General features: G+C 50.5%; 1 protein-coding gene across 1 annotated transcript; it reads right to left on the bottom strand.

The window, feature by feature from the left end:
* Window positions 1-385: 385 nt before the first annotated feature.
* Window positions 386-27,187, bottom strand: NUP160 (nucleoporin 160). Its single transcript, XM_054635880.2, has 35 exons — window positions 26,958-27,187; window positions 26,574-26,784; window positions 25,416-25,638; window positions 25,255-25,333; window positions 23,882-23,996; window positions 20,689-20,847; window positions 19,740-19,817; window positions 19,107-19,204; window positions 18,431-18,515; window positions 18,131-18,199; window positions 17,420-17,503; window positions 16,800-16,970; window positions 16,616-16,715; window positions 15,320-15,485; window positions 14,657-14,772; window positions 14,389-14,549; window positions 13,149-13,282; window positions 12,805-12,875; window positions 11,171-11,330; window positions 10,655-10,724; window positions 7,830-7,928; window positions 7,467-7,586; window positions 6,700-6,795; window positions 6,518-6,612; window positions 5,784-5,880; window positions 5,583-5,688; window positions 5,305-5,465; window positions 4,725-4,785; window positions 3,503-3,613; window positions 2,379-2,502; window positions 2,074-2,175; window positions 1,705-1,846; window positions 1,015-1,140; window positions 836-940; window positions 386-749 (listed from the first exon to the last, which is right to left on the bottom strand). The coding sequence occupies exons 1-35, from the start codon at window positions 27,158-27,160 to the stop codon at window positions 663-665; spliced, it is 4,185 nt and encodes a 1,394-aa protein (XP_054491855.2). The 5' UTR covers window positions 27,161-27,187; the 3' UTR covers window positions 386-662.

Here is a 27,187-nt window from a genome sequence, read left to right as displayed (position 1 = left end):
GCGGGCGCGCGCTCCCTATGGACGGGGACGAACCAGAGGTTATGGCTCCATCCGGACCCGCGGCTCCCTCCTGCCCTACAGCATGGTCCTGGCCCTTGATCCTAGAGCCCCGTCCTGCCCTCCAGGGCTGTGGTCCCTTGCTATCCTATAGCACCACCCTATAGTTCTTCCTGGGGGCTATAGCCCCTTATTATCCTATACTCCCCCCCTTCCCTTGAATCTCCCTTGAGCTATATCTCCTGGAGATATAGCTCCATACTTCCTCGGGGCTCTACAGCTCCATCGTGCCCTAGATCCCAGCCCTAGGACCAGGGTGGTTATGGGGATGATCCCTGGAGAGGAGCACCACACTCCCCACTTTTCCCCCCACATCCTTATGCACACCTCAAATAACAGTTCCATTTTATTAAAGTTGATCCAAAAACATACCAATAAATAAAAGAAATTCCCAACAGTTCCATGTCTGGAGGAGGCAGAGAGCAAGGGGGTGTCAAGGCCACACACCCCCCAGCTCGGTTGCTCACCCACTGCCCACAAAAGGGACAGTGAGGGGACACGCCCTTCGGCACTCCACCTCCCTGAACTGGATCTTTATGGAAAACCAATGGATAAAACCAGCACTGCGGGGTGGGATGGTGACGCTCCTGGGGACGTCACCTGGACTAGGGCCGGCAGTACAGGCGCTCCATGGTGGCCACGCTGACCTTCTGCTGGTAGTCCTCCATCCTGTCATTCAGCTTCTCATAGAGCTGGGAGAGAGGCAGGAGTCATGAGGGATCCTACCCTGTCCCACCACGCTCCCACGCCATTCCCCATGATGGTGCTCGGTACCCACCACGACGCTGTTCTCGCTGGCGCTGCTCTCCCGCAGCGCTTGCAGCAGCTGGTCTATGGCGGTGTAGGGAAGCCACATCGTGGGGGACGTTGGGGACAGAGGGACCTGGAACAGACAGGAACCCTCACATCATGTCCCCAAGGAACATCCCACCACATCCCAACTGCGGGTGAGCTCACCTCGATCCCAAAGTACTGGTGCCCTTTGCCCAGCACAGCATCCACGTACTCCAAGACCAAATCCACAGCCTCCTCCAGCAGATCGTAGTTCAGGTACAGGCGCAGCAGCTCGGCAGCATCCACTTCCTGCCAGAAAGAGGGAAACTCAGCCAGGGAATGTGACCAGGACTGGGACCACGCTGAGAGAACCTGCTCTGTGTCACAGACATGTTTTATGAAAAATCCTTTCCTTAGGATTTTTTCTCCTGAGAAGCTGAGAGACCTCAGAAGCAAAATGTAAACAATGATTATGTGCTGCTGTGGAATGCAACAGGTGCATCTTTGTTTGGTTAGTTGTTTCTAATTAATAGCCAATCAAAGTCCAGCTGTCCAGACTGTCTCAGTCAGTTACAAGCCTTTGTTATCATTCCTTTTCTATTCTTAGCTAGCCTTCTAATAAAATCTTTTCTCCTATTCTTTTAGTATAGTTTTAATAAAATATATATCATAAAATAATAAACCAGACCTTCTGAAACATAAAGTCAACATTCTCATCTCTTCCCCTCATCCTGGGACCCCTGCAAACACCACCGCAGCTCAGAGCCTTGGTACCAGGCACAGAGCACCTGGCAGGTGTCCATTGGAGAGAGGGTGATCCAGCAGCTCTGGGAAACCTGGAATTTTGGGGTTTTTGGGGACAGCTGTTCTCACCTTGTAGCTGTTAATGAGCCAGTTGGGCAGAGGTATCCCGTGTGCCAGGAGCTTGTTGATGACGCAGCGATGGTACAGACTGTTCTGGGATGGGTAACGCTCCAAGTAGGATGACAGCAGCCTCCAGGCTTCATCTGTGGCACTGCAAGGAAACAGTTCCCAGTGGAACATGTGCCAGCAGCTCCTGCCCCATCTGTGAGGCCATGGTGTGCTCCAGGTGATGTGGGGACAGGGTGGAAGCACAGCTCTCCCCACATCCTGTGCCCACAGTTTTGGCCTTAGGGGTTTTAAGGACCTGAGACCCTCTGGATTTGCACAGAGCTCTTGTCTCCAGATCCTCCTCCTCCCAAACTGTGGAGATAAACCTACCTGGACTCCTTGGTGGTGACCAGGGCTGAGAGTTGGTTGGCTGCCAGCCAGTCCCAGGCCTTTGCCTGTGCCGCTTCCCCTCCCAGCTGGAGCTTGATGCACCTGCACGACCAAAAGCCATAGGAAGGTGGGTCCCTCCAGAGCCAGCCCCTTCCCACTGGCATCAAAGTCCCTTACAGGACTATTCCCAACAAACAATCCAGCTGGACTGACAGGGAAAGAAGGCTCTTGGGCAAGTTGCACACCCAAGCCCCTGCATCCCTCCAGCCCTGCATCCCCCGAGGTGTGAGGGCACCTGGACGTACTTGAAGGTCAGGCCCTCAAAGATGGGCGTCAAGGGCAGCTTGAAGGTTTGGCACAGGGTGATGGCTGAGTCGAAGAGCCCGGCCCGGACCAGCAGAGACACCGTTTCCTCGGGCGTGGAGTTGCCTGCAGTGAGGAAGAGCAGGTAAAGCCTCCCCAGTAACACCCAGTGCTCACCAGGCCTCGCCCGGTGTTACTCATTCAGAGATGCAGCAGTAGGGTGCCAAGAGCCTCCAACACCCGGCAGCAGTACTCATCAATCCATGGCTGGAGGCTTTCCTGGCCTCCAGAGCATCCCATGAGCCCAGCAGCTACCCCTGAAGGGACTGGACAGAGCAGCTGTGACCCACAGAGCTGTCTCTGATGGAGCACCAGCTGGAGAGGGACAGGAGAGGGACACAGGTAGCAATACATGATAGGGAAATGCTGCTGCTTAGAATCATTGAATTGTTAAGGTTGGAAGAAGATCCCCAAGATCATTGAGGTTAGGGAGAGCACAGCCTCATCACAGGCCTGCATCCAAGCATATATATTCTGGCAGCACAGAAACTGTGGCACTCGGCTCCCTGCGTCACCACTCTGCCCTCAAAGCAGCTGTTCCATCCTTTCCCTGCAATCCCACACTGGGAATTCACCTCCTCCTGACATTTAGAGGGGAAAGATGTGGACATGTTGTGTAACTTGTACCAGAGATACTAAAATACTCCAGGTGGGAGAGCTATACCTTCCTGCTTCCCAGAAAGGAACAACTTTCACAACTTTTTAACACCGTTCCATGAAGCAAAGCAAGATTGTCCAGGAAAATAAATTATTCATCAATCAAAAAGGTTGAATTTAATGATCTTGAAGGTCTTTTCCGGCCTTAATAATTCTTTGCTTCCATTATTTCCAAAATGCCTTTTTTTTTGTCCCAACGCAGAAGCTCCTCCCACGCCCACTGCAGACCACCAGATCTTGAAAAAGCCAAAAAAAGAGGTGGAAAACTTAAAATTGGTTCTCCTGATGTGCATCTCAGACCCTGCTGAAGTCAGTGGCTGGATTTCATAGTAGGGATGAGAATTTGATAGTCCCTGGCAGCTTCTGGGTTTGCCTCTGGGACAGGACAGAGTGGCTGAACCCCCCTCACCTGCCACAGCTGCTGCTGACACGTCGTGTTCCACCAGGGTGAGCCGGATCCGTGCCAGCAGACATTCCCTCTCCAAATCCTCCAGCTCCAGGATCTCGATCTGCCGAGTGCCTGGAACAGATACTGGGTTACTGGGCTCTCAGTACTTCAAAAAGGGCACTTGAAGCACTGTGCAGAATGTCATGGAATCACGAAATGGTTTGGGTTAAAAGGGACCTTAAAACTCATCCACTTCCATGGGCAGGGACACCACCTACTAGACCAGGTTGCTCCAAGTCCTGTCAAACCTGGCCTAGGACATTGACAGGGATGGGGCAGCCACAACTTCTCTGGGCAACCCGTGCCAGGGCTTCAGCACCCTCACAGGGAAGAACTTCTGCCCAACATTACATTTAGTCCCACCCTCTTGTCAGTCTGAAGCCATTCCCCCCTGTCCTGGTGCTCCATCCCTTGTCCAAAGCCCCTCTCCAGCTCTCTTGGAGCCCCTTTAGGCACTGAAGAGGCTCTGAGGTCTCCCCAGAGTACTTGTAAAAGCATCTCTACAACCCTCTGCCATCCTAAGAGGATTTGTACCCCAAAAAGCACCAAAGGAATGATTAGGATTTGCTGACTCTTCCCCGCTCCCTTGACTGTGCTTATGTCCTTGATACCATTGTCCTGCTCCCCCCTCTCCAGATGTTAGATAATATTTGGGAACAGCTGCTGCTTTGCCTGCCAGGCACATGCCACAAAAAAAAACCTCTTCAGAAAAAGAAGCAGGTTTAAAAATACCTGACCTTAAATTTTCCTACTGGAACGCTGAGGATAACCTGATCCCACATCCTGGGCTGTGGCAGACACAGGCAGAGCTTATTCCCAACAGGATTTCCAAAGGCACAAACAGCCTTGAAAAACTAGAAATTGCCTCAAAAAATGGCTTTGTTTTAAATTACAAGTTACTTCCACTGGAAAAAAAGTGCTGTCAAGGCATCAAGCTGTTAGGAGCAGGCACAGGAGCTCCTTGGGGAATAGCTGTTCCCTTGGGGAAACTGCTGTATTCCTTGGGGAATAGTGGCAGCTTGTTGTTGGGAGACACTGGGAGATTTAATGACCTTAAAATCCCACAAATTATTGATCTGGTGGAGGCAGGAGCTGCCCTGAGCCATGTCCCAGCTCCCATGGGAGCTGCAGAGAGGCTGTGTAAACTCCAGAGGCATGGGAAGGACCAGGACTGGGCACTTACTGGGAACAGCCATGCACTCCCCATCGTGGCTCCTCTTCGGGGACGCTCCTGGACGCTCATACTTGCAGGAAAAAGCAGAAAGAGAATTTATACCCACCTGGTTTCTGAAGGATAAATCACTGATAGAATAAATCCCAACAAGAGCTCTCCATTTCAAGCCTTGATTCGGACCAGGGAAGCTGTGCAGTCCCTTGGGAATTCAGGATACTTTATCCTGGGCTATCAGGAACATCAGGATCAGGTGACCAGGCCGCAGCCACCACCTCCCCGAGTCCTGACTGGGATTTGAAACACAACACTAACTCTCCTCTGGACTGGTATTCCAGCTGTTCACATTCCCCAAGACATCTGCTGTCTTCAGCACAAGGTGATATACTCCTGTATCTGTCTACCAGCCCATTCCCAACAGCTACCCCACTTCCTCCTGCCCTAAAAAAGGGGGAATGGCACAAGGGTAATGGATGGGGTGGATGAGCAGAGCAGGACAGCTGGTCACAAGCAGCAGATAAGAAGTCCAATGTCTCTGTTCCCATCAGAAAGGATTCTGGAAGCTCCTTTTCAGGAAGCTCAGCATTCTTACCACAGCCCCAGAGGCTGGCTGCACTATCCAGGCGTATTCCGGGCGGATCAGGCGCAGGCAGTTGATGGCAGCCAGGAAACAATTGCCCTGCTTCTGGAGCCCTCGCAGCGTCCGCACCTCCCTGCCCAGCCGCATGCCATACTCAAACATCACTGTTCCAGCTGAAAACAGGGAAAAGTCATCAGCCAACAGCCTGGAGAGAGAGGCCACACAGCTGGCAGGGGCACGGAAAGGGTGTCCCAGGAGGTGGGCAGGTACAGGTGCATCCCAAGCTTTACCTTTCCGGTAGTTGTGCCGGTACACGTGGAAGGCGTAGAGCAGCTCGTAGTAGTTGTGAGTCATCAGATCCACGGCCCGAGCATGGGACTCGATGATCCCAACGACCTGCAGCACACAGAGGCTCCAGCGGGTCCATAATCCCCTTAAAGGAAGGGTTGTGCCCCTCCCCTCCCCAAGCTGTGATCCCAGCGCAGGATTACCTCATTGTGCAGGTTCACGTAAGGAAATTCCACCAGGTCCTGGAGCTGGGATCGCTCGCAGAGAACCACCACTAGCTGGCGTAAGCAGTCCAGCTGCCTGCAGAGGGAAGCACAACCCTTTGGAGGAGCAGGAATAAACCCAGGAGCAGGAACAAGCCCGGGATTTAAGCCACAAACAACCACTTTGTGACAAGCTCCTGCCTTCCAAATGAGCCCTGCAGGGTTTTTCCTGGCTAAGAACCAACTTAAACCTTCAAGTTTCTCCTGCACTGGAAACAAAGATCCTCTGAAAAGGCCTCTCAGGAGGGCAGTCTTCCTCCTTCAATTAGTTAAAGAGCATTCCTATTTCTCCCCCATTATTCCAATATTTTCCTCTGCTAGGATAAAGCTTTCCCTACACAGTTCACTTTCCAAATTGAAAACTCAACACTATATCTTTTCATTAAGCAAAATCAACTAAGCTCCTACAGCTTTTTAAACATACAATGCTACACAAATGATCCTTCAATCTCTTCCCTGTTTTTCTTCCTCCCATTTTTCTCTTTTGAGAGGGTGCCAATCCCAGGTGTCCTTCAGATGAACATCCAAAAACGAACTCTACATTTTTAAAGCCACCTCTACACATTAACTTAACACAGCAGTCATGCCCTCCCCTAAAGTGTCATTTTCCCTTCAGTTTCATGGAAAAATGGGACCATGGACCTCCAAAACAAAGGCATAAGCCTGTCACCTACCTGCCTGGATCTGGGTTTTGTGTTAAGGCTACATAGGCTTCACTATTGTGCCCCAAATCCAAGTGATGTTTGAAGATGCAGGTCCTCAAAGTAGCCTGAAAACAGAACAAATCAGTTATAAACCCAGCAAGAAGTTCCTGTGGAAGAGGTTCCTGGAGAAACAGGGAAAGAAATGGCTGTACCTGGCTTCTCCAGTCATCTGCTGATTCCATGATGGCCAGGGTGGCCAGCTCGATGACCAGCTCTGGCAGACCCAGCATCTCCAACAGGCGAAGGACCTGGAAGGCAGGAGGGTTTGTTGTTGTTTTTATTTTAGGAGCTGTTCCTGCCCCTCGAGATATTTAAGGGATTAGACTTTAAAGGGGAATATTTGGGTAAACCGCAGGGATCTGGATGAAATCCCAGCACAACAGGACCAGGTTATGGCTTCTCCGCAGGATTCACCTCTGTACGTGGGGGATTTTCGAAGCATTTCAAGCATTAATGATTAGTTTTCTGGATCCTAAATCCAGGGAATCCCTCATCAAACCCAGCTCCATGCTTGCAGCCTGCCTGAACCACAGCATTATGCAGAAGGATAGATCCTATCTCAATTTAAACATACTCACTTTAATTTGCCTCAGAGCTTAGTAACCCTTGCCTTAGGCAGCATCTTACATCGAGCCTGGACATGCCTGGCTTCTCCTTCCAGCAGCTGGATCTCATCCTCCCTTTTTCTGCTGGATAACCAAGTCCTTAGCTATTAGGAAACCAATAGGTGGAAAGTACCTAAATTTCACATACTCAGCTTGTCATTACCCCCAAACAAAGAAAAGCAAGTACACATTTCACATTCCAAAAGCTAAGTTTTCTGAGGCTCAAGTCACTTCCCACAAAGGCAGGGATTGAGGAGGAAATCCCGCTCCAGTGTGGGAGGACTTGGTGCCAGTTTACCCGCTCAGCACTATACCTTGTTGTAGTACTGCAGGCGTGGTGTGGAGACCACCTCGCCCTCCTCGGGCTGGATCAGCCTGTCCAGGAACTCCTCTCTTCCCACCTCAGAGGCAGCTTGGCAGAAGCAATCCAAAGCCTGGAAGCAGACTGGAATCAGCTCGCTGTCCCCTCAGGTGACTGATACACCTGCTGTACAGGTGAGGGGACAACACTGCCTGTCCCAAGCTTGTGAGGTCTTCCCAAGAGCAGATCGCACCAGGCCGCTCCAATCCCATCCTTTCCCAAAGGAGGCAGAGCTTGGGAAGAAGTTTCCTGTGCACCTCTCCCTCCCAAGGGAAAAGGTCCCAGACCCTGGGAAGAAGATGAGGGAAGGCCTCACCTTGTGCCCTTCCCCCATGACGAGGTAGCACCTGCCCATCATGAAGCAGCAGGAGCCCATGTTCACGTGGCACCAGGGCTGCAGCAGTCGGATGTATTCCTACAGGAGAGAAGGAATGGCAGTTTGGATTCAGGTCAGCACTCATTTGTGATCTGCAGGCAGCCAGGACCAGCAAGATTTTGGTGGCTCCTTTAGCTACTGTGCTCAGGCAAATCCTGCTTCTCTAGCTTGAGGGCTGGTCTTTCCAACCCCACAATCCCTTGGATGCACTGATCATGAAATCCTGGAATGATTTGGGTTGGAAGGGACCCCTTGAGCCTATCCAGACCCACATCCCTGTGAAAGGCAAGGACACCTACCACTAGACCAGGTTGCTCCATGCCTTGTCCAGCCTGGCCTTGGACTCTTCCAGGGATGAGGCAGCCACAGCTTCTTTGGGCAGGCTGTGCCAGGGCCTCAGCTCCCCTACAAGGAACAATGTTTTCCAGTACCCCATCTAGCCCTGCTCTCTTTTAGTAGGAAGCCATTCTCCCTGTCCTGTCAGTCTAGGTCCTTCTCCAAAGCCTCTCTCCAGCTCTCTTGGAGCCCCTTTAGGCACTGGAAGAGGTTCCCAGGAGACCTTGGGGCCTTCTCTTCTCCAGGTTCAATGTTCCCAGTTCTCTCAGCTCACCAGAGCAAAGCTGCTCCAGCCCTGTAAGGGGGAGATATCCCCCGCATGCTCCTGGGAAAAACAGTGCTCTAAACAGCTCCAGTGTCTGTGTGAAGCACCTCAGAAACAGCTCCCAACACACCCAAAAATCAGACAGGATTCTTCCTACATCATGTTGCAGGCAACTGCAGGGAAAATATTGACAGAACGTGGAGGGCAGAGCTAAGGCTGCAGTACAATGGGCAAGGCAGGTGCTAGAAGGGGAATACCTGTGCAGGAGAGGGCCAGCAGCCAAGGGAGCACATGGATTACAGCATATGGGAGGGAGTGCCGATGGCACTGAGGGCACAGACAAAGTGAGATGACCCAGCCTGGGCCTGTGCCAGCACAGCATCCTCGTCATCCTTGGAGAAGCAGCCATGTCCTGCTAGCAGGGCCATGGGACTCAGCAGGAATTGGGAAGAGAAACCAGGACTTGGAAGTCAAGTCACCTCTACAGGTGCACAAACCACCAGCACCTCTTGCCTCACCTTTGCTGGCCATGAGTCCTCTCAAAACCACGTGGCAATGTATCCGGAGCCCGGATTCACTCCCTGGATTAGAAGCTACAAGGGATAAATCGTGCTCCAGCTTGTAACACACAGTGAGCAACATGGAGAGCTTTGGCCCATGTCCCAGCCCTCTGCTCTGTCACCAGACTGCCCCTGTGCCCGTCTGCTCCTTGCAAGGAGCCTCCTGTACCCCCCCAGTTTGGGTCACCATGCTCACAGCAAAGCTGCTGTTACCTCCCCGGGGTCAAGGCACTTAATCCCAGTTTCCGTGACCGACTGGGATCAGGGAGAAGAACAGAAGGCAGTGGGGAGGAGGAGGAGCTGGGCTCTGCAAAGATAAAAGCCTGGAGAAGACACCAGTGAGGCGAAAGAAATGCGAGGAGATTCAAAGCCTGCACATATGCCAGGAGGGAGAATGATGCTACTCCAATCTTGGCATTTCCTGGCTCAAAAGCTCTAAAGAATTGAAATTCTTCTCTCAATTCTTCTCAGCAGCAACACAAAAGGAAGCAATTCAGCCCCCAGGTATGAGGGGCTGGGAGGATGAAAGGTTCTGCTGAAAAACAGGTCACTAACAGCCTGCCTGGCCTGCTGCCTCCAGGAATGCCCAGACAGGGATAAAGCTGCACATCACGTGGAGCTGCAGACAAGGAATTGTGCAGGTCAGAACTCGAGCACAAGCAACACCAGCTGCCAAGAGCACAGGGAGAAAGGTGGAGGAACAGTGATCTGAAATACAGCAGTCTAAAACCCCTGGAAATCAGGAGTTCACCATCCCTGCTACTGGGATGCCAGGAGCAGCCAGGGATGGAATGATGACAGGCGTTTCTCACACTGGTTTTTTACTAATAAGGACATTTAAGAAATAAATTAGTCCTTTTTGGACTGAAGAAATCCTTCTGAACCCAGGTCCCATGGGCAATCACAGGCAGAGGTAGTACAGGAAAGGCTATGGGCACAGCAGCAGTCAACAAGCTCTAGGATTGCTGGGATATTTAAACAGGCTCTGCAAAGATGTTTCAGGAGCGTCATGCGGCCAGACAAGCCCTGGGAGAATAAACTCCTCCATGGAAAGGGAATAGCATAAACCTGAGTATCTGGATGCTCTTGAAAACAGATGAAAGAGAAAATGCAGAAGATGATTCCCCCATGGCAGGGGAGTGGAATGAGATGAGCTTTAAGGTCCTTTCCAACCCAAACTGTTCTGGGATTCCACAATCTTAAATCACTCCCCATCAAACACTCTGTGGCATTGTCTCAGCTCAGAGAACAGCGATTAGGGGTGGTGGTTTTAAACAAAAACAGGGGAGATTTACACTGGATATTGGGAAGAAATTCTTCCCTGTGAGAGTGGGGACACCCTGGCACAGGTTGCCCAGAGAAGCTGTGGCTGCCCCATCCCTGGAACTGTCCAAGGCCAGTTGGGACAGGGCTTGGAGCAACCTGGGATAGTGGACAGTAGCCCTGTCCATGGCACGGGATGGAACTGAATGAGCTCTGAAGTCCCTTCCAACTCAAACCATTCCAGGATTTCATGACTAGGGGAAAGCAGAACTCCACCACTTGGAAGGATGATGCTTCAGGGAGTTTTCCAGCCCCTGTGAGGGCTGGCATGATGCACTCACCTGGAGCTGGGTGTACTGACAGCTCCCCATCAGGCACTCTGGGAAGAGGAAGCTGGGATTGCTGGGCCATCTGAGCAGAGGTTAAGGAACACAAGAGAATCCAGTCTGGAGAACTAGTCTGGAAGCCAACATGCCTCTCATGCTCCATTTGTGGGGGGAAAGGAGAGAAGATTAAGCTGCTCTTTATACAAATCATTATTCTGTAATAAGATTTATGCATATTAGAACAAAATCACCAGTACATCTAATCCCCAACTCCTGTTACCCTTCCAAATCCCCCAGCATCCCACCCCACCAAGTCAAGTAGCGAGAGCTTAAGGGCTTAAAGTCAAAAACTCAAATCCTTTATCGTGCACCTAAACAGGATGAAATCTGTGAAATCTTAAAATACCCACAAATCCCATTAATGCCAACAACCTCACTCCTTCAGGAGGTTTGTCTTGGAAATTTGGAGATGGAAAACTGATTTTGGAATGGCAGGAGGCTCAGTGGCAATGGATTCACAGCCAAGGATACAGGAGAGGCAGAAAATCAGTCACTATTGAGGTGATAAGGTGGGGCCAGTTCAAACTTGTCTCAGCCAAAGAGGTGTTTGGTTGCAGGAAGAGTCGGGATATGATGTGTTTTCTGGCCACTTCCTGAAAGAAGAGCTCCACGATTGTTTGAGGGCCGGACACTAAAAGTAGAAATGAAAGGAACAGTGAGTAGAGAGCCTGCAGTAGAGATCCCAGGTTTTCCACCCTGTCCTGTGCTCATCAGCCCAAACAGCACAGATTAAGCCAGGGCAAACCAAAAGCACGTTCCACACTCCAACTTGTTGGTTTTGGATTTCTCCTGCTGTCTGGTTAAGTCAGAGGGAGCAGCAGGAGATCAAAGTGCCCCATCCTGCAGTGTTTATTAACCACAGCTCAATTAAAACACACAAAAAAAGGGCTCTGCTCCCTCTCCACTTGTTATTCCCAGCCCAGCTGCAGTTTTCCAGCATGACAGGGCTGAGGGAGTGCTGAGCTGGCTGTTCCATTCCCTCCCTCCTCATTCCAGCATCCCAAAAATCCCCCCTTACTGACTGTTCCCAACGCCTCTCCCTGAGCTGCCACCTCCTTCCCTATGTTTCACATATTTCTCCCCAAAGAACAGTGGCCAAACAGGACTTTCCTCATGAGCCAGCCAAGAAATAACCCACGACACCAGCACACACAAAGGATGTTTTCAACTTCCCTGACATTTCCAGCTGCCTCCTGCACCCAGACTCTCCATCAGGGAGAACTCAGGCTCTGAAGATCACCAATGTCAGAAAGTGGAGGAAGCTCTTTCCCAGCTCACACGTGGCACTGCTGCCTGTTTGTCCCAGATTTCCCCAGCTCCCTCTGAAGTATCTCAGCCTCCAAGTGCTGACTAGTCACAGCAGGCCCTTACCTGCATGTTTCCTTCCCATCCCTGTTCACCTCCTCCCTCTGGAACCACATCAAGGCCCACATTTCCCTAATTAAGCAGCCTTATAGTCTCCCAATAAAAAACTAACCCAAAAGTTACATCTTTGCAGCAGAAGATAAAAAATATGAACCAAATATCAGCTGCAATATTTTGGGGAGGTATTTCCATATTTTTAAACACGTTTTGGGCAAGTACTTCAACATTTTCATGCTTCCCTGAGCTGCTGCTCTTGGTTGCTGTAGGGTAAAGGGTGGAGAGCAGCACAGGTTGGATGGAACAGGTTGCTCTGAGCAACTCCAGCTAGTGGAAGGTGTCTCTGCCATGGCAGGGGGTGGAACTGGATGAGCTTTAAAGTCCTTCCAACACAAGCGATTCCAGGATTTTGTGACAGACCTGGTCTGAGCTACTACAGCCACTGTAAAGTATGTGAGGGGTAAGTTTGGCTGATGCTGCCAGGGTTAGAATGACAAATTTTCAGCTGAGTGAGGCATTCCCATCCTTCTCAGGCTGAGAGTAAAATCAGAGTTCAGCGCTCTGAGATCCTTTGCTGTTGCTTTGTTGTTTTTTTTTGTGGACAGCCTGACAAACATCCCCACTTAAATCAGGGTCATTCAACCACACAGTCCATTAGCTCCCTGCATAAAGCACTTCCCTTAGGTGGCAGAGTCAGGCTTAAATAACTGAAAGGGAGAGTTGATGATCCGTGGACACCTTACCCAGTTTGTGTGGTGTCAGAGCTGTGGTGTCTGCTAACTCCAACACAGAGAGATGCTGCAGATTAGATTCCCTAGGGAAGAAAGGAGCCATCAGTGAAGAGACAACAAAAGGCCTCCCGCTTTAACTGTGCTCATTGTTCAACTCCTACGGAGCACAGAACAGCGAGGCCTCACAGGGCAGATTTAGCACAAGGCAGAGTCAGCTCAGAACATGGAAGGAGGAAAAAAACCCTCCCCAGTGCTCCTGGAGTGATACTCCCACAGCAACCACCTGCTTTCCACACCAGGAAGGGCATTTCAGGTGGATTAAGGAGGACTCAAAGCCAGGTCAGGTAGAGACTCACAGCGTGTCCACGGGGACGTCGGAGGCCAGGCACTGGCTCGCCCACCGGATCAGGAAGTAGGACAGCAGCAGGGGAGAGGTGCGGTGCAGCAAGTCCTGCTGGGACTGGAAGAGCTGTCCCCCTCCCAAAACCATCTGCAAGGAAAGCCCAGAGCTTGGCACACTTGAGCAACAGCAGGACAAGGGGAACCAGAGATGTTTGTGGCAGGCCCAGCTTGTCCCTTCTGCGAACAGCAAGGTGCTCAACAGCCTGGCAGGAACTCAGCCCTTCCAGGGAACCAGCAGGAATTCTTGCCCCATGTCTGGAAGTGTTCAAGGCCAGACTGGAAGGTGCTTGGAGAAACCTGGCCTAGTGGCAAATGCTCCTGCCCATGTGAGGGGCTTGGAATTAAACACTCTTCAAGGTCTCTTCCAACCCAAAGCATTCCAGGATTGTTGTCCCTAAGACTGAAATCATGGCTTTGCTGTAGAGATCACCTCGGAGTCTCCATAAGCTCCAGCAAAGAGTCACAGGAGATGAAACAAGCCAAGCTTTTGAAGGACACAGGTACATCAAGGTGGGAAAGCAGCAGGTCACATGCCTCATGGTCTGGGAGAGCCCAGCTCTAGAGGGCACCTTGCAATGCACCTTAAATGCTACCAGGATAACCTCAACCAGGAAAAAGGCATTTATTGTCAACCAGCAAACTGCTGGCTATTTCTAAGCAAATAATATTGGTTTAAACAAGGCTGTCCTTGTCTGGGGACTCGTTCCACATCGCTGGGTCCATCCAAAGCAGCAGCACCTTGCCTCACATGGCCTCAGGCTGGGTGGGACAGACCCAGACCAGTCCATCCCACCATTCCAAACACAGCTACCCTCGTGGGGGCTGTTTGCTCTGGCTGGAGCAGCTTCCAAGGGGCTCAAACTGCAACCTTGGAGTGTGCTGCCAGAGAACGGAGCTGCCATTGCTGCTGGGAGAGGGACAGCTGGAAGTGCTGCATGTGTGCTGATTCACACAAGAGGCTGGAATCCATGCCCTCCTCCCACAAATACAGCTTGGCTTCCTGCTTCCTGGATGTTCATAGAGGAATAAAGGGAATTAGGCTGCTTTGCTTAGGAAGACAAAAGCAGCTGGAGGAGAGAGCAGGACCTGCCCAAGCCTCGGGCTATTCCAACAGCCTTGTGGGATAGACAGAGCTCTGCCCTGCACCAGCAGCAGAACCCCACGGGATTCCCAAGTGCCAGGAGCTGTACTCACGGGATCTCCGAGGCGCAGCAGGAGCTGCTGGAGGATGAGCAGGTCCCGGCAGAGGAGGAAGCGCACGGTGCAGATCTTGGCCACCCCCCCGCACACCACGTGCGCCGCGGTGCTGCTGCCGAACAGCTGGGACAGGCTCATGCGCAGCGCCAGGTGAGGAGCTGAGGGGAAAACCACCCAGGTGAGGCAGGAGCCACACAGGCAGGAAGCATTCCCAGGAGAAAGGACACTTCCTAGCGTTTCCCAGAAGCTGGTGAAGAGCTTTCACCTCTTTCCATGTCGGCGTCTGTCTCGTAGTCCATCTCTCGGATGAGCAATCCAATGGCATGGATGGGATTCCTGATCTCCTGCAGTTTGCTGTGGATATCCTCCATCACATTTTCCCTGCGACATCAAAAAGATCCTACTCATCATCATGAACAGCAACCTAGGGCTCCAGCTGAAGAGGGCTCCCTTACACTCCCTTCCAGTGAGGATCAGTATCTGATCAGCCTGGACATTCCTAACTGGAATCCTTGGCTAGCTTGTGAGTTTTATTACAGCGCCTGCAGGGACCAGTCTATTTATTCCACTCCCTCAGGCTACCAGGAAATAACAGCCAGATAGCTGGCATTCCACAAGGAAACAATTTCGGTTAGCACAGGAACCAGACAGGACCACAAGGTTTGACCAAGGCTCTGATCTCTCCCTTCTGTCTCCAGGCACTTCTTTTCACACCTAACAGGAATTTGTGCCTCTTCTGCTCTCCAGGCTGTGGATGGAAGACCCTGCTAACAACTCCAAACCATGGTCCCCATCCCTGGAAAAGTCTCCTGCAGCACAGGGCAAGGAGCCCACACATCTCAAACGCCCTTGGATGACAGGCAGGGACAGCTCTGGACAATCCCAGCTCAGCCACTCTGAGAAGCTTCTGGAAAACCCATCTCCTTACGTGTCATTAGCTATCAAGTCCTCCAGGATCTGCTCTGCAGCCTTTTCTGGAGGCTGGAGGCGGGAGCAAGCCATTTCCATGATGAATGCCATTTCCATAGAAATTGATTCTCCGATCAGGCGAAGGCACTGGACAAGACAGACAACATCACGAGACATCTCCAAATCTGCAATGAAAGAATCTAACTGTGTATTTTCCAAGAGATTTCCAAGGGAAGGTGGGAAGACCATGCAAAAGCCAGTTAGTTCAGCTCCTATCACCAGTTACAGCAGACGGGTCCCAGTTCCCTGTGCCAAACCTTCCCCAATAACAATGAGGCTGAATTAAAGCGCAGGAGTCAACAAGGGAAAGATTTGGGCTTTATTATTCAGAAAATAAAAAATGATGCAACAATAAAAAAAAAGAAATTCCCTCCAAGGGATTTTTTCCAGCCACAGGTTGAAAGAAAATAAGCAGCACAAAAAAATATATCCTGAAGAAAATGGCTCAGCTCAGCTGTGCAATCCTTTATGGGTCAGATTTTAAATTAAATCCCATTTTTTGAGACCGTGACTGTTTAAACAGCCAGGGGAGGAACTGCTGGGGCTCCTGCTGAGGCTCCCAATCCAGCTCAGGCCTCCAGCTTTCCTTCCCTCTGCTCCACAAAAAGCTCAACCAAACAGATGACGATCCCACTTTATAAAAATATATAAAAATCACTCAAGCATGAAAATGGAGCTTAGGTAACATTTTCCACTGCCTTTTTCTTAGTGAAACGGCATTCCAGGGCCAGCAAAGCACAGAGGGCACTGTGGTGACAATATTAATGACATGTTTTCCATACTCTGGCATTCACTTCCTGGAGACAAGGAACAGCACGGCCCCTTTCCACAGCTGATGTGAAAACATTTCATAATTCCTGGAGAAGCTTGGGTTGCAATGGACCTAAAAGCCCATCCAGTCCCACCCCCTGCCATGGGCAGGGACACCTTCCACTATCCCAGACTGCTCCAAACCCTGTCTACCCTGGCACTGGACACTCCCAAGGAGTGTCCACAGCTTCTCTGGGCACCTGTGCCAGGGCATCCCCACCCTCACAGGGAAGAATTTCACTCAACCCAAACAATTCCATTACTCTACTGCCAGCCTTGACACTATTTTTTAATTGCTGGTGTGAGCATGATGGCAAATTTCACAAAATAAGTATCCCTGCAAAGCCAAAATAAAACTATTTGCATGCAGCTATGGATCAGGAGCTCTTCAAGGGATCTCTATGGAGATCTCTAACAGGAGGGGAGAAACTCCATGTATTCTCACCTTCAAAGATGGCAGCATCATCCTCAGTCAGGAGGTGCTCATTGGAGAGGAGATAGAGATGATCAACCAAGGAGCAGGGCACAAGGAAGGACATGGAGCCCTGAAAGGTGAGGAGAAAGTCCTTGAGCTTCCCAAATCCTCTGGAGGAACTTGTTCAGGGAACCTCGCCAGCACCCAGCCTCACCTTCTTTAGCAGGCACACCATGCTGGTGTAGGGGTTCAGGTGCAAGGCCAGGGGCCGGGAAAGAGCTTCCTGGTACTGCAGGCAGCAGGCATAGAACTTGGACCAGAATTCCACCTGCAGCTGCCAAAACTCCTCTGGAGAGCACTCGTATTCTGTCACACTGCCCTGGAACTGGTGGGGGCAAAACAAGGGAATCAGGAACAGCCAAGTGAAATAAGAGCAGGATAAAACAAGGGAATTCACAGACCCAAAAAGAACATAAGGATCTCTCAGGTAGGTCTCCTAATAATTATTATTTGGATTATTTGGAAGATAATCCCTCTATTTTGGATTGTCTTCCAAAATGATGAGCAACTGCTCTGCAGGGTAGTGGTCTGGGCACCATGTGATGGGTGACCAAAGTGCACGCAGGGAGCAGAGGCAGAACAGCCAGGATTCCAAAAACCCAAGAGGGAAAACGAAACCCCAGGCAGGAAGGATGAAGACTTGTACTTTTTTAAAAAAGTTACATCACTCCCTTTGGAGAAAGAAAGGATAAACCAAGGTGTGGGGTCACCTGGCACCTAAAATATCGTGACATCATGTACAACACAATATCCTGGAAGGAAAATCCATCTCACCTCATTTTCCACAGCTAAGGTGACCTCTTTCCTTAACTCCTCCCACGTCAGGTCCATGTGCCTCTCAGTTCCTTGAGAAAAGATCTGCAAAGCAGCATAAGAAACTTGGATTTTAAGGCAAAATAAAAGTCTCACCAAAGGTTCAAGCAGCACTCAGTCAGGTAAAGCAGGACAAGAGCATCAGCCAGCACTTTGTAGGATGGAAGTGTTAAAAAAAAAGATCTGGATGCTAAATTTGGGATACATGGATGTGTGGCAGTGTACAACCACCACACCTCAAGGATTTAAAATCCAGGTGATATGGCATTTGGGGATATGGATTAATGGTGGTCTTGGCAGTGCTGAAGGGAATTGTCAGATTCCACCATCTCAGAGAGCTTTTCTGACCTTAAAAATTCCATGACACATCCTGCCAAACAGCACCACAGGGCGCTGAGCCCCCATTCTCCTGGCTACATCAGCAGGAATGAAAAACAAGCTCATCAACTTGCTGTGCTATCCAAGGGGGAAAAAACCAATTATCTGGATTCCAGGTTCCATCTCTAGCTATGAGCACACAGCAGCTGCAGCACAGCCCAGCAGCCACCAACTCACTCCAGGGAGTCCCCATGAAAACATGCCTGGCAAGAGCTCCAAGGAATCCTGCTGCCTCGCATATAAAGGGCCAGGAAGAGGATGAAAAGAGAGCATCCCAAATTCCCACTCACTCACCTGCAAAGCCTTCTGGATGGCTGCATTAGAGAACCGTCCCGGCATGAAGAGATATTCCAAGTAGATTTCCTGCAAAAAGATCGTGACTTCAGGAAGCTCAAGGATGAGGAGGACATTTAAGCTGCTGTTTCTGGTCTTTCCTCCCATTATCAACATCATCCCCTGGATCTGCGTTTCTGTCCACACCCAGCTCCAACCTGGGATCAAAAATGGCTTCCTGCACACTCCTGACTTTGTTTATTCCCATTCTCTCTCCTGAGTGACCTCGTTGTTTTCGGTGCTGTTCTACAGGTGGCTCACCCTGGGGTCCTGATCCTGCCGGACCGTCACCTCCTCCTCAGGGAGCGGCTGCACAAACACCTGGTTCCACTGGCCAGCAACATTCCTGGAAGGAAACAAACCTGGAATCAGTTTGGCATCCACCTGAACCAAACCTGTGGCTTTCATCAGCAAAAACAGCCCTCTGGGTGTGGAAAAGGAGGTTTGTGCAGTGACAAGGGACAGATTTTGGCAGGAGAGGTTAACTGTGGCATTCCTAGCCATAAACTGATGGAACATGTTGGAATCCTTCACTTAATTCAACATTCTCCCCATCTCATGAACTCACAAGCAACTCTCAGACTGACCAGTAGCTTCTTCTCCTAAAATTTGCACACTCACAGCATTTTTCATCCATTCCTCAACTCCCTGGCCCTGCACCAAGCCATCCTCTCAGCTTTATACTCAGGGATGGTCCTTTCCCATCACCATCTCCCCAGAACATGTTTTTTCCTGGAAGGCACCACCTGGTTGTTTTGAAGTAGCTGTGGGGAAGCACAACGCTCCCTCTACCATGCTCAAACTCCACTTTCAGCAATCCTGCTGCCTGGATTTTTACATTTTCCATGTTCCGGCAACTTGAGTATAAATCTCTAAGTTGAGGAGCTCTGTCAAGGTTTTCTTGCAGTTATCCCAGTGATCCATGCCCAAAACTCACTGCTCAAAGTTGATGTATTTCACAACAGTTTGGTTCTCCTCGTTGTGCCACAGTGCCCAGATCTCGGCCGAGGTTAAGGCAAAGTCAACCAGAGTCTCCTAAGAAAGAGGGAAAGAGCTAATTTCCTTTCTTATCCCCAAATTAGAATACAGCCGAGAAAGGTGGGTACTTAACAACAGCAAAACATTCCCCTGTGGAATTTAACAGGCTTTGGGAATTGTTCAGTCCGGAAAAGAGAACGCTTTGGGGTGAACTAATTGCCCCTTCCAGTACCTGAAGGAAATCTATAAGAAAGACAAATAGGGAATTTCAACAAGGGCTTGGAGTGACAGGACAGCTCCAAACTGAGAAAGAGGAGATTCAGATGGGATACTGGAAGCAATTGTTCCCTGCGAGGGTGCTGAGGCTGCCCAGAGAAGCTGTGGCTGCCCCATCCCTGAAAGTGTCCAAGGCCAGGTTGGACAGGGCTTGGAGCAACGTGGTCTAGTGGAAGGTGTCTCTGCCCACAGCAGGAGATTGGAACAACAAGAGGAGCTTTAAGGGGCTCCTTCCAACCCAACCATTCTGTGACTCTGTGATTTAAATCCCAAAGTCCAGGACTCTTCCTCCTGGGAGCCAGGCCCCAGCTCTCACCTGTGAGGAGAACAGGGAGGAGATGTGGTCAAGGCTGTAGCGGTTGCTCTCAGTGCTCACCAGCTGGAAGACACAAAACTACAAACACACCTCATAAATAATCTCCTGAAGGACTAAACCAACACATCTCATGGAACATCATCATTCCAGTCCATCTCCCTGCCTGGTGCTAGGGGTAACAGAACCTAAGAGGACAAGAAGGGTGAGCTGAGCACACCACTGGACCCTCTGCACGGAAATCCTGGCTTCACCCTTCTCCCCAAGGACACTCATCCCTGCCTGGACCTGAAGGACTCCCAAGTCTTTCCAAACACTAAACTTGAAAAACTGTAAGACCACCACACCCAGCACTACCAGTGACTACAGTGGGAAAAGAAGGGGACTAAGGTGGGAAAACCCCAATTTCTCAGCTGCAGACCCAGCTCTGCATGTTCTTCCCAGAGCAGAGCACTCATGGGACAGCAGGACTCATGTTACACACTCTTGTTCTGTGTGTGAATTCCCTGGAGAAAGGGATAAGCTGTCCAACAGATGAGCCTGGTTTATGCCGTCCTTCCCCTCCTGCTAAATTTATCCTTCTCCACAAAAAGTTCTCCCCAAGTTGCAGAAGCATCCACATGCTCCCAGGAGCCTGGTGTAAACACACCACCAGCATTTCCATGCTTTTAGCTCCTTTTGGACCTTTCTTTTTCCCACGGCACATCCACGCTTTCAGAGCAGGAGGTAAACAAGTGAACCAGCCCTGATGGATCAACTTAGTCACACAGGGAATTCCACTCCCAGAGCTCGGGCACACATATCCCCCAGTGCTGTGGGGGGAAAAATGTTTATTTAGAAACCACCGATCCCTCCAGAGGGTCACACGTGAAACTTTTCCCTATTTCTTGCCTTCCAAACCCAAGTCCTAGGGGAATGAGTCCTGCAGCTTGAAGAGCCCGTGGCTCCATACCTGCCCTCGCTTGGGAGCGTGCATGTAGACTCCCAGGTAGAGGCCCAGGGACTGGGAGAAGGCCAGGCGCAGGCGGTGCCCGGTGCCGGCTGCCAGCCGCAGGTCCCTGCTGACCGGCATGAACTCCAGCAGATCCGCCACCATCAGGCACATCTGATCCTGCAAACATCAAAAGCATCAGGAGAGCAGCTTAGGAAATACTCTGGATTGAGAAACCGCTCCTCTCCTTCCCCCTTCCAGACATCTGCCCAGAACTTTGCACAACAGATATGAATTATGGCTCTGTACACTTACCTGAACCACTCCTTGGCTTCTCCCAGCTCACCTGGGCCCCCTTCCCACCAATCCCACAGGCTGCCAGAGCCCAGGCATGTAGGAGAAAGCTTCCCCTCCCTCCCACAGCACATTCCAATGCCACTGAGCCGTGAAAGCACCGTGCTGCTCCATTAGCTCTGGCACTCAATATCTGGAGCAAGAGGCTTTTATTAACTTCCTATTGACAAAGACACTTTCATTACTGCTGAAAGCAGGAGAAAATCCATTTGGGATGGCTCCTTGGGCCTCAAAGCGCTCCTGCTTGTCTTCCCAAAGGCTCCAGTAGGTCTGGAAACAACCCTTAGCCCAGCAATGTGTATGTTGCATCTGAGATGGCCACACATACATTGCATGATGATACACAAGAGTATCGCTATCAAATATCAGAAGGCTTCAACCCATACAGAGCAACACCTTACCACACCAGAACGCTTCAGGTGCCTGCCCATACAGAGTAACATCACCTCAGAAAGCTGCAAGCCTCTGCCCTTCTTGTTCTTTAGCCCAACCTTTCATACCCCTCATGCTGATGCATTGCACCTGTGTGCCCTCTGTTCCCTTTGGGGATTGGTCAGTAACACCTCAGCACTCCATGGCTCATCACCTCCAACACTGCTCACCTGCTTCTCACAGCTGCAGCCCATTGGGGATGGGGCTCGGCCACAGCCCCACTCCCAATTCCCACAAACTGTGTGCCTACAATTCCCCCCTTTTTTTTTTCTTTTAAATAAATGCTATGTCTACTATTTCTCTACAGGGCCCTTGCAGAAGAAATAGTAAACATGGTACAAGTATCTGTTTTGTAGGTTCCACCAACTCTAGAATGCATCCCTGTACTGACCTTGATTCACTCTCTAAACTTGCATATTATTAAAATCTTTATACTTACATTTATAGAATATTGACAATTTCAATAGCAACATACAAGAATAAGCCAAAGGCCAAACACCAAGATATCAACAAAATCAACAGCTATACAATTCCCCCAATAGCTATACAACTTCTAACAATATCAATAATTATACAGCTATATAATTCCAAGTTATAATCCTTTTACAATTTTTAATAAAATAACAGTGAGATCAGTGTAGAATTGATAAAATGCAAGCACAACCCTTTGTCTGCATACTATGTAAATACATTTACAAAACTAGATCTAATGTGGATAATATGCAAAGACAACCATCCAGTAATAAAAACAAGAACAAATTCCAAGGCAGAACATTGCCTAAGCTGCAAACAAAGCCCAGCAAAATGGGAAACACAAAGTTGAGCTCAAGTCACCAGGTTGGTTGAGGGCTCTGTCATTTCCACAGCTGGGCTCCCTCATGCCATTTCCATCTACCCAAACAAGGATGATAATTCACACAGAGGATATGGAATCGCTCCATCCAGGCAGTGTGCTCTGAATTTCTCCCTCTGGGAAACCTGCTGGTACCAGTGCTTGCACTCAAAGACAGGAGGGTCCCTTGAGCAACAGTAAGGACTCAACTGGCTGGATGACTGCAACTGAGTATAGCTCTTTTCCACAGTGCTCCTATCCAGGGAGCAGTTCCTTCCCACAGTGCACCACGGATATTCCAATATCCCCTCCACACACTGCAGTTAGGAATACTTGGGTCTTTCAAATATCCAGTTTACAATGGAATTCAGTATAGTCACCTGTGGAGTACAGCTTGGTTTATTCGACCCATTTCAGCTCAATATTGTTTCTGCCCATATCTTCTTCCAATGCTGTAAAGAACACCAGGCAAACTGGGGGGCTTGTCCACTGTCCTCTAAGACAGATGATTGTTGGAGATCCTTTCAAGATATAGAAATTTGGGCATTTGCACTCCACAGTATCACTTTGTTGATATTCTTGCAAGAAGAAGACAAGAAGCTCTGCACTGTGAATAGCTAGAGGTGTGCCACATCCCCCAGCTTGTCCTTTGCACGTTGGCAGCTCTGTCCAGGTCCCATAGTCTTTTCCTAACTTCTTTCCAAACAGTAAATGCAGTACTTGCATCAGTCTTAAAATCTTATGACTTTGTCCATCGTAAAACACTACAAAGGGCATAGTCACTAGTCTCAATTCTTTCTCTTTTCCACAAAGGTTTCCATGTAGATAAAACACTCTGTTCTTCACTTGGTAAGTTATTTCCCATTATGTCCTCAGCAGCTCAACTGTACCCCAGGTGTCAAAATCAGTCTGGTCCAGACCAGGCAGCTTCTCCTGCTGCTCTCACCACTAGGCTGGGCTCTGTCTCAGGCTGTACCTCACCCTACAGCCAAACCCCAAGTCACATCAGGGTCACCATAGGTCACAACACACACCACAGCATAAGCTGTAGTTGAGAGGGCCACTATTCACAGAGTATCACCATACAATATCAGGAGGCTCCAACCCATCCAGAGTATCACCCTACCACATCAGAGGGCTTCAGGTATCTGCCCATACAGAGCAACATCATCTCACCTCAGAAAACTGCAAGCATCTGCTCATCTTGTCCTTCAGCCCAACCTTTCATACCCCTTATTGTTGATGCACTGCACCTGTGAGCCCTCCGTTCCCTTTGGGGGTTGGTCAGTAACACCTCATTACCTTCAACACTGCTCACCTGCTTCTCACAGCTGCAGCCCATTGGGGATGGGGCTCAGGCACAGCCCCACTCCCAATTCCCACAAAGTGTGTGCCTACGGGAATGAAGCTGGACAGGAAACTCCACACTTCACAGACACTGCTACAAACACACACCATGACTGTTCTCACATATTGTCCCATATCCCAGTGTGGAGAAGCCACAGCCACAATTTAATGGGAGACAGATCCATGTGGAGCACTCACCTGTGATTCCTTGGGCTTCGTTTTGCTCCCCCAACCCCAGGTTCTGCTCACCTTGTAGGACCACATCCGGAGCTTATGGTCCTGGCAGAGGGCGAAGAGGAAGGCATCATGATCCAAGCAGTGCACGGAGAGGCTGACGGGCACATCCGAGGGGCCACCATCACCTCTGGAAAACCGGAGGTTACATCAACACCTTCAAAGAAAATTCTCCATCCCTGCAAGTGTCCAAACCCAGCCTGGACACTGGTCTAGGGGAAGGTGTCGCTGCCCTAGGCAGAGGTGGGACTGGATGAGCTTTAAGGCCCCTTCCAACTCAAACTGTTCCAGGATTTCATGATTCTAAAATCATGGCAGGTGCACAGATCCAAGGCAGTGGGGTTCCTCCATTGTGCTTAAATCCGAATAAACCACTAGATGAGATCAGAAGGGAATGTTTCAGCACCCACAGAGCAAATGATCCCACCACACCAGTGACACCCAGTTCTTCGCTTGCTTTGGTGGAATTGAAGCAGATTCCCACTTCCCCATCCCCAGCTTGGTACTTGCAAAACACAGGTGAAGGATCCAGAGGGAAAAAAGGATCCAAGCAGTCCCAGCATGAATCCTGCCAGCCTCTGACAAGGACCCAAGAAGCCATGAGCAAGGATCCTGACAACCCCATGATACCTTAAGTTTTAGCTTTCATATTTTCCAGATTCCATACTGCATCGGTATAGAACTCTAAACTTCATATGAAATGTTAGCAAGTTCTCTTCCCAGTTTAGTTAGACAACACAATCCTTTTGTAGCCCAAGAACCAAGGACACCATTGCAGCTTCAGGCCCAAAAAGTAAACAAATAAACAGTAAAAAAGTAAACCTTAAACAGCAGCAAATTGAGGAGAACAATGTGGGAGGATGGATCCTGCCAGACCCCAGGCAGGATCCATCCAATGGGATCCATCCAATCCATCCATTGGGGGCAGACCCCCCCAATGGTCCAAATCACTCAGGGCATCAAAGGACTCACTCCCACTTGCAAGAAAAAAGCTCTAGGACTCAGCTTTGCCCTCTAAGCCACCCTAAAGATCCCAACCCACCACGGAGCATCCGTGTGATCCCCATGTAACCTCTGCTCGTCAGGAACACGCCTGGCTCCTCAGCACAAGGGCAGAGTAATCCCTAATCCATGCTGGCTGCGAGCCACATCCTGGGCAAATCCTTGGAGGCCAATTACTAGAGAACATAGTCACAGACACACGGAACAGCAGGACCCTGCTAATCCAGCATTCCACTCCCAACTTCCGTATTCTGATAGCTCCTGTGACCCCGTTAACTTTTCTGGGTGGAGTATTTATAGGTGCCTGTGTGACTCAAGCTAAAGATTCCAGGTGAGGGGGTCCAAAAGCCAAAATTAGCTCAGTTTATCTGTCCCCAGGCACTTACCTGATGGCAGTTGGCATCCAGCCCGTGAGGAAACGCTGCACCACCGAGCTTTGCTTCAACTCCACGACAGAAACACTTCCTTCAAAAACAAAAGGAAAATCAAAAATGAAGATCAAATTAAACTCCAAGATGGGAGAGGGGTTGTAGTGCCCAATCCTTACCAGGAGCATCAGGAGGAGGCAGCTTAAGGACAAAGATCCCTCCTGAGGCAGAGGGAAGGGCAAAGAGAGCCTCTCCCTCACTGCTCAGCCAGGCTGCAGAGGCCACGGAGTTGGGTGCCAGCCCTGGCACGCTGGGAATCACGTAGTAATTGGAGGGATCCCTGATGTGGATCTTGCTGATATCTGTAAACACGGACTGCACTTGGCTCTCCGTTATCAGCTCCTGTGGGGAAACAGCAGAAAACAGCCTCAAGTTGTGCCAGAGGAGGTTTTCCTATATATGAAGCCCATATGAATATCAGGGATAATTCCTTCATGGAAAGGGTTATCAGGCACTGGAACAGGCTCCAGTGGTGGAATTCCCATCCTGTGTGGATGTGGTGCTTGGGGACATGGGTGGCCTTGGCAGTGCTGGACTCCATGATCCTAGAGGATTCCATAAAACATCAAATCCTGAGCACATGTATCTACGGTACAGGAAAAAAAACCCACCAGACATCAATGGAATGGCAACTGTCTCCTTGATAATAAAGATTTTTCCAGTAAAAAATCTCTGGCATAGCTCAGAGAAAACTGCTGGTGACACATCCCAGGAAGAGCAGCTCTGCCACAGCACAGGGTCATCCCTTGGGAAAGCTCTCCAGAGCTCTAAAAGCAGGAGAGAAGCTCTCCAAGAGAGGAGAGGATCCTGGTAAGAAGCAGGCACAAGAGGAAAAGTCAGAGCAAATGGGGAGAATCACGGAATCCTACAATAGTTCCAGTCAGAAGAGACCTTAAAAACCATCCAGTTCCAGCCCACATCCATAGAATGATGGTAAATGTGATATAAACCCTGCCTAGGATCCATTTGCCACATGAAATACAGATTCCAACCCAGACAAAACCATCCTGCAGCCTTCTCAGCTGAGGGAAAAAAAGACAATCCAGCCAGGGAGGGCTCTGGAAAAGCTGAAGCTCATTCCCAGCAGGAGCTCAACTACAGTGTCATGACACAGGCTGAAAACCCAGCCAGTTCCTGAGCAAAACACGGCGAAATTCCCCAAACCTCCACTTTTCTTCTTGTTCCCGCTGTATTTTGGGTCACCCACCCCCTCCCAAGCCCTCCCTGTGCTGACAGGGTCCCCTGCCCCGGCCCCCGGCGGCATTCCTGGCACTCACGCTGCGGTAGAGGCGGGCGGGGTGCGGGAGCAGCAGGCGGTGCACGGTCTGCGCCGTGATCAGCAGCACCACCAGGTGACTCTGCACCTCGCACAGGTGGATCCCGCCCGGCAGGAACGGGCAACCCTGGATCCGCAGCCGCACGGCGTTGTTCAGCAGGTTCACGTCCAGGGACTCCTCCACCAGCTCCACCGTGTCCCCCGACGTGCTCCTGCGGGAACAGAGGGGCACACCTGAGAATGAGGAGGGTCTGAGAGGGGAGCGAAGGGCAGAGATGAGGATGAGAAGGATCTGAGGGACAGGATGGTGTCAGAGGTGTGAGAAGGGAGAGATGTGGATGAGGAGAGTCTAAGCGAGGCGAGGCGGACGGGGGCGTGCACTCACCATCGCACCCAGCGATTCCTGGTGGCGGCCCCGAGCTGCGCGCTCTCTTGGTAGCAGAAGCCGCCGGCGCTGTCGCTGTAGCGCCCGGCGGGGAGCGGGGCGATGCCGGGGGGCACGAAGCTCAGCTCCTGCGGGGATCGCGGCGGGGCCCGGCCGGCCGCGCTCAGCTCGAGGCAGCTCCGCGCCGCCAGAGCCGCCGCCATCTTGGGCCGCCGCGTTCCCGCCTTGGC

The sequence above is a fragment of the Agelaius phoeniceus genome, chromosome 6 (assembly GCF_051311805.1).
Source record: "Agelaius phoeniceus isolate bAgePho1 chromosome 6, bAgePho1.hap1, whole genome shotgun sequence".
Taxonomy (NCBI): domain Eukaryota; kingdom Metazoa; phylum Chordata; class Aves; order Passeriformes; family Icteridae; genus Agelaius; species Agelaius phoeniceus.
This window is presented reverse-complemented; position numbering and strand designations above follow the sequence as displayed.

Excerpts from the sequence above, each read along its gene's own strand:
- NUP160 (XM_054635880.2), bottom strand. The coding sequence starts at position 27,160 with ATGGCGGCGGCTCTGGCGGCGCGGAGCTGCCTCGAGCTGAGCGCGGCC. Across the intron at positions 20,848-23,881 it reads TCCGGATGTGGTCCTACAAG|GATCAGATGTGCCTGATGGT; the intron begins GTGAGCAGAACC and ends TGATGTTTGCAG. Across the intron at positions 5,689-5,783 it reads ACGTGAACCTGCACAATGAG|GTCGTTGGGATCATCGAGTC; the intron begins GTAATCCTGCGC and ends TGTGTGCTGCAG.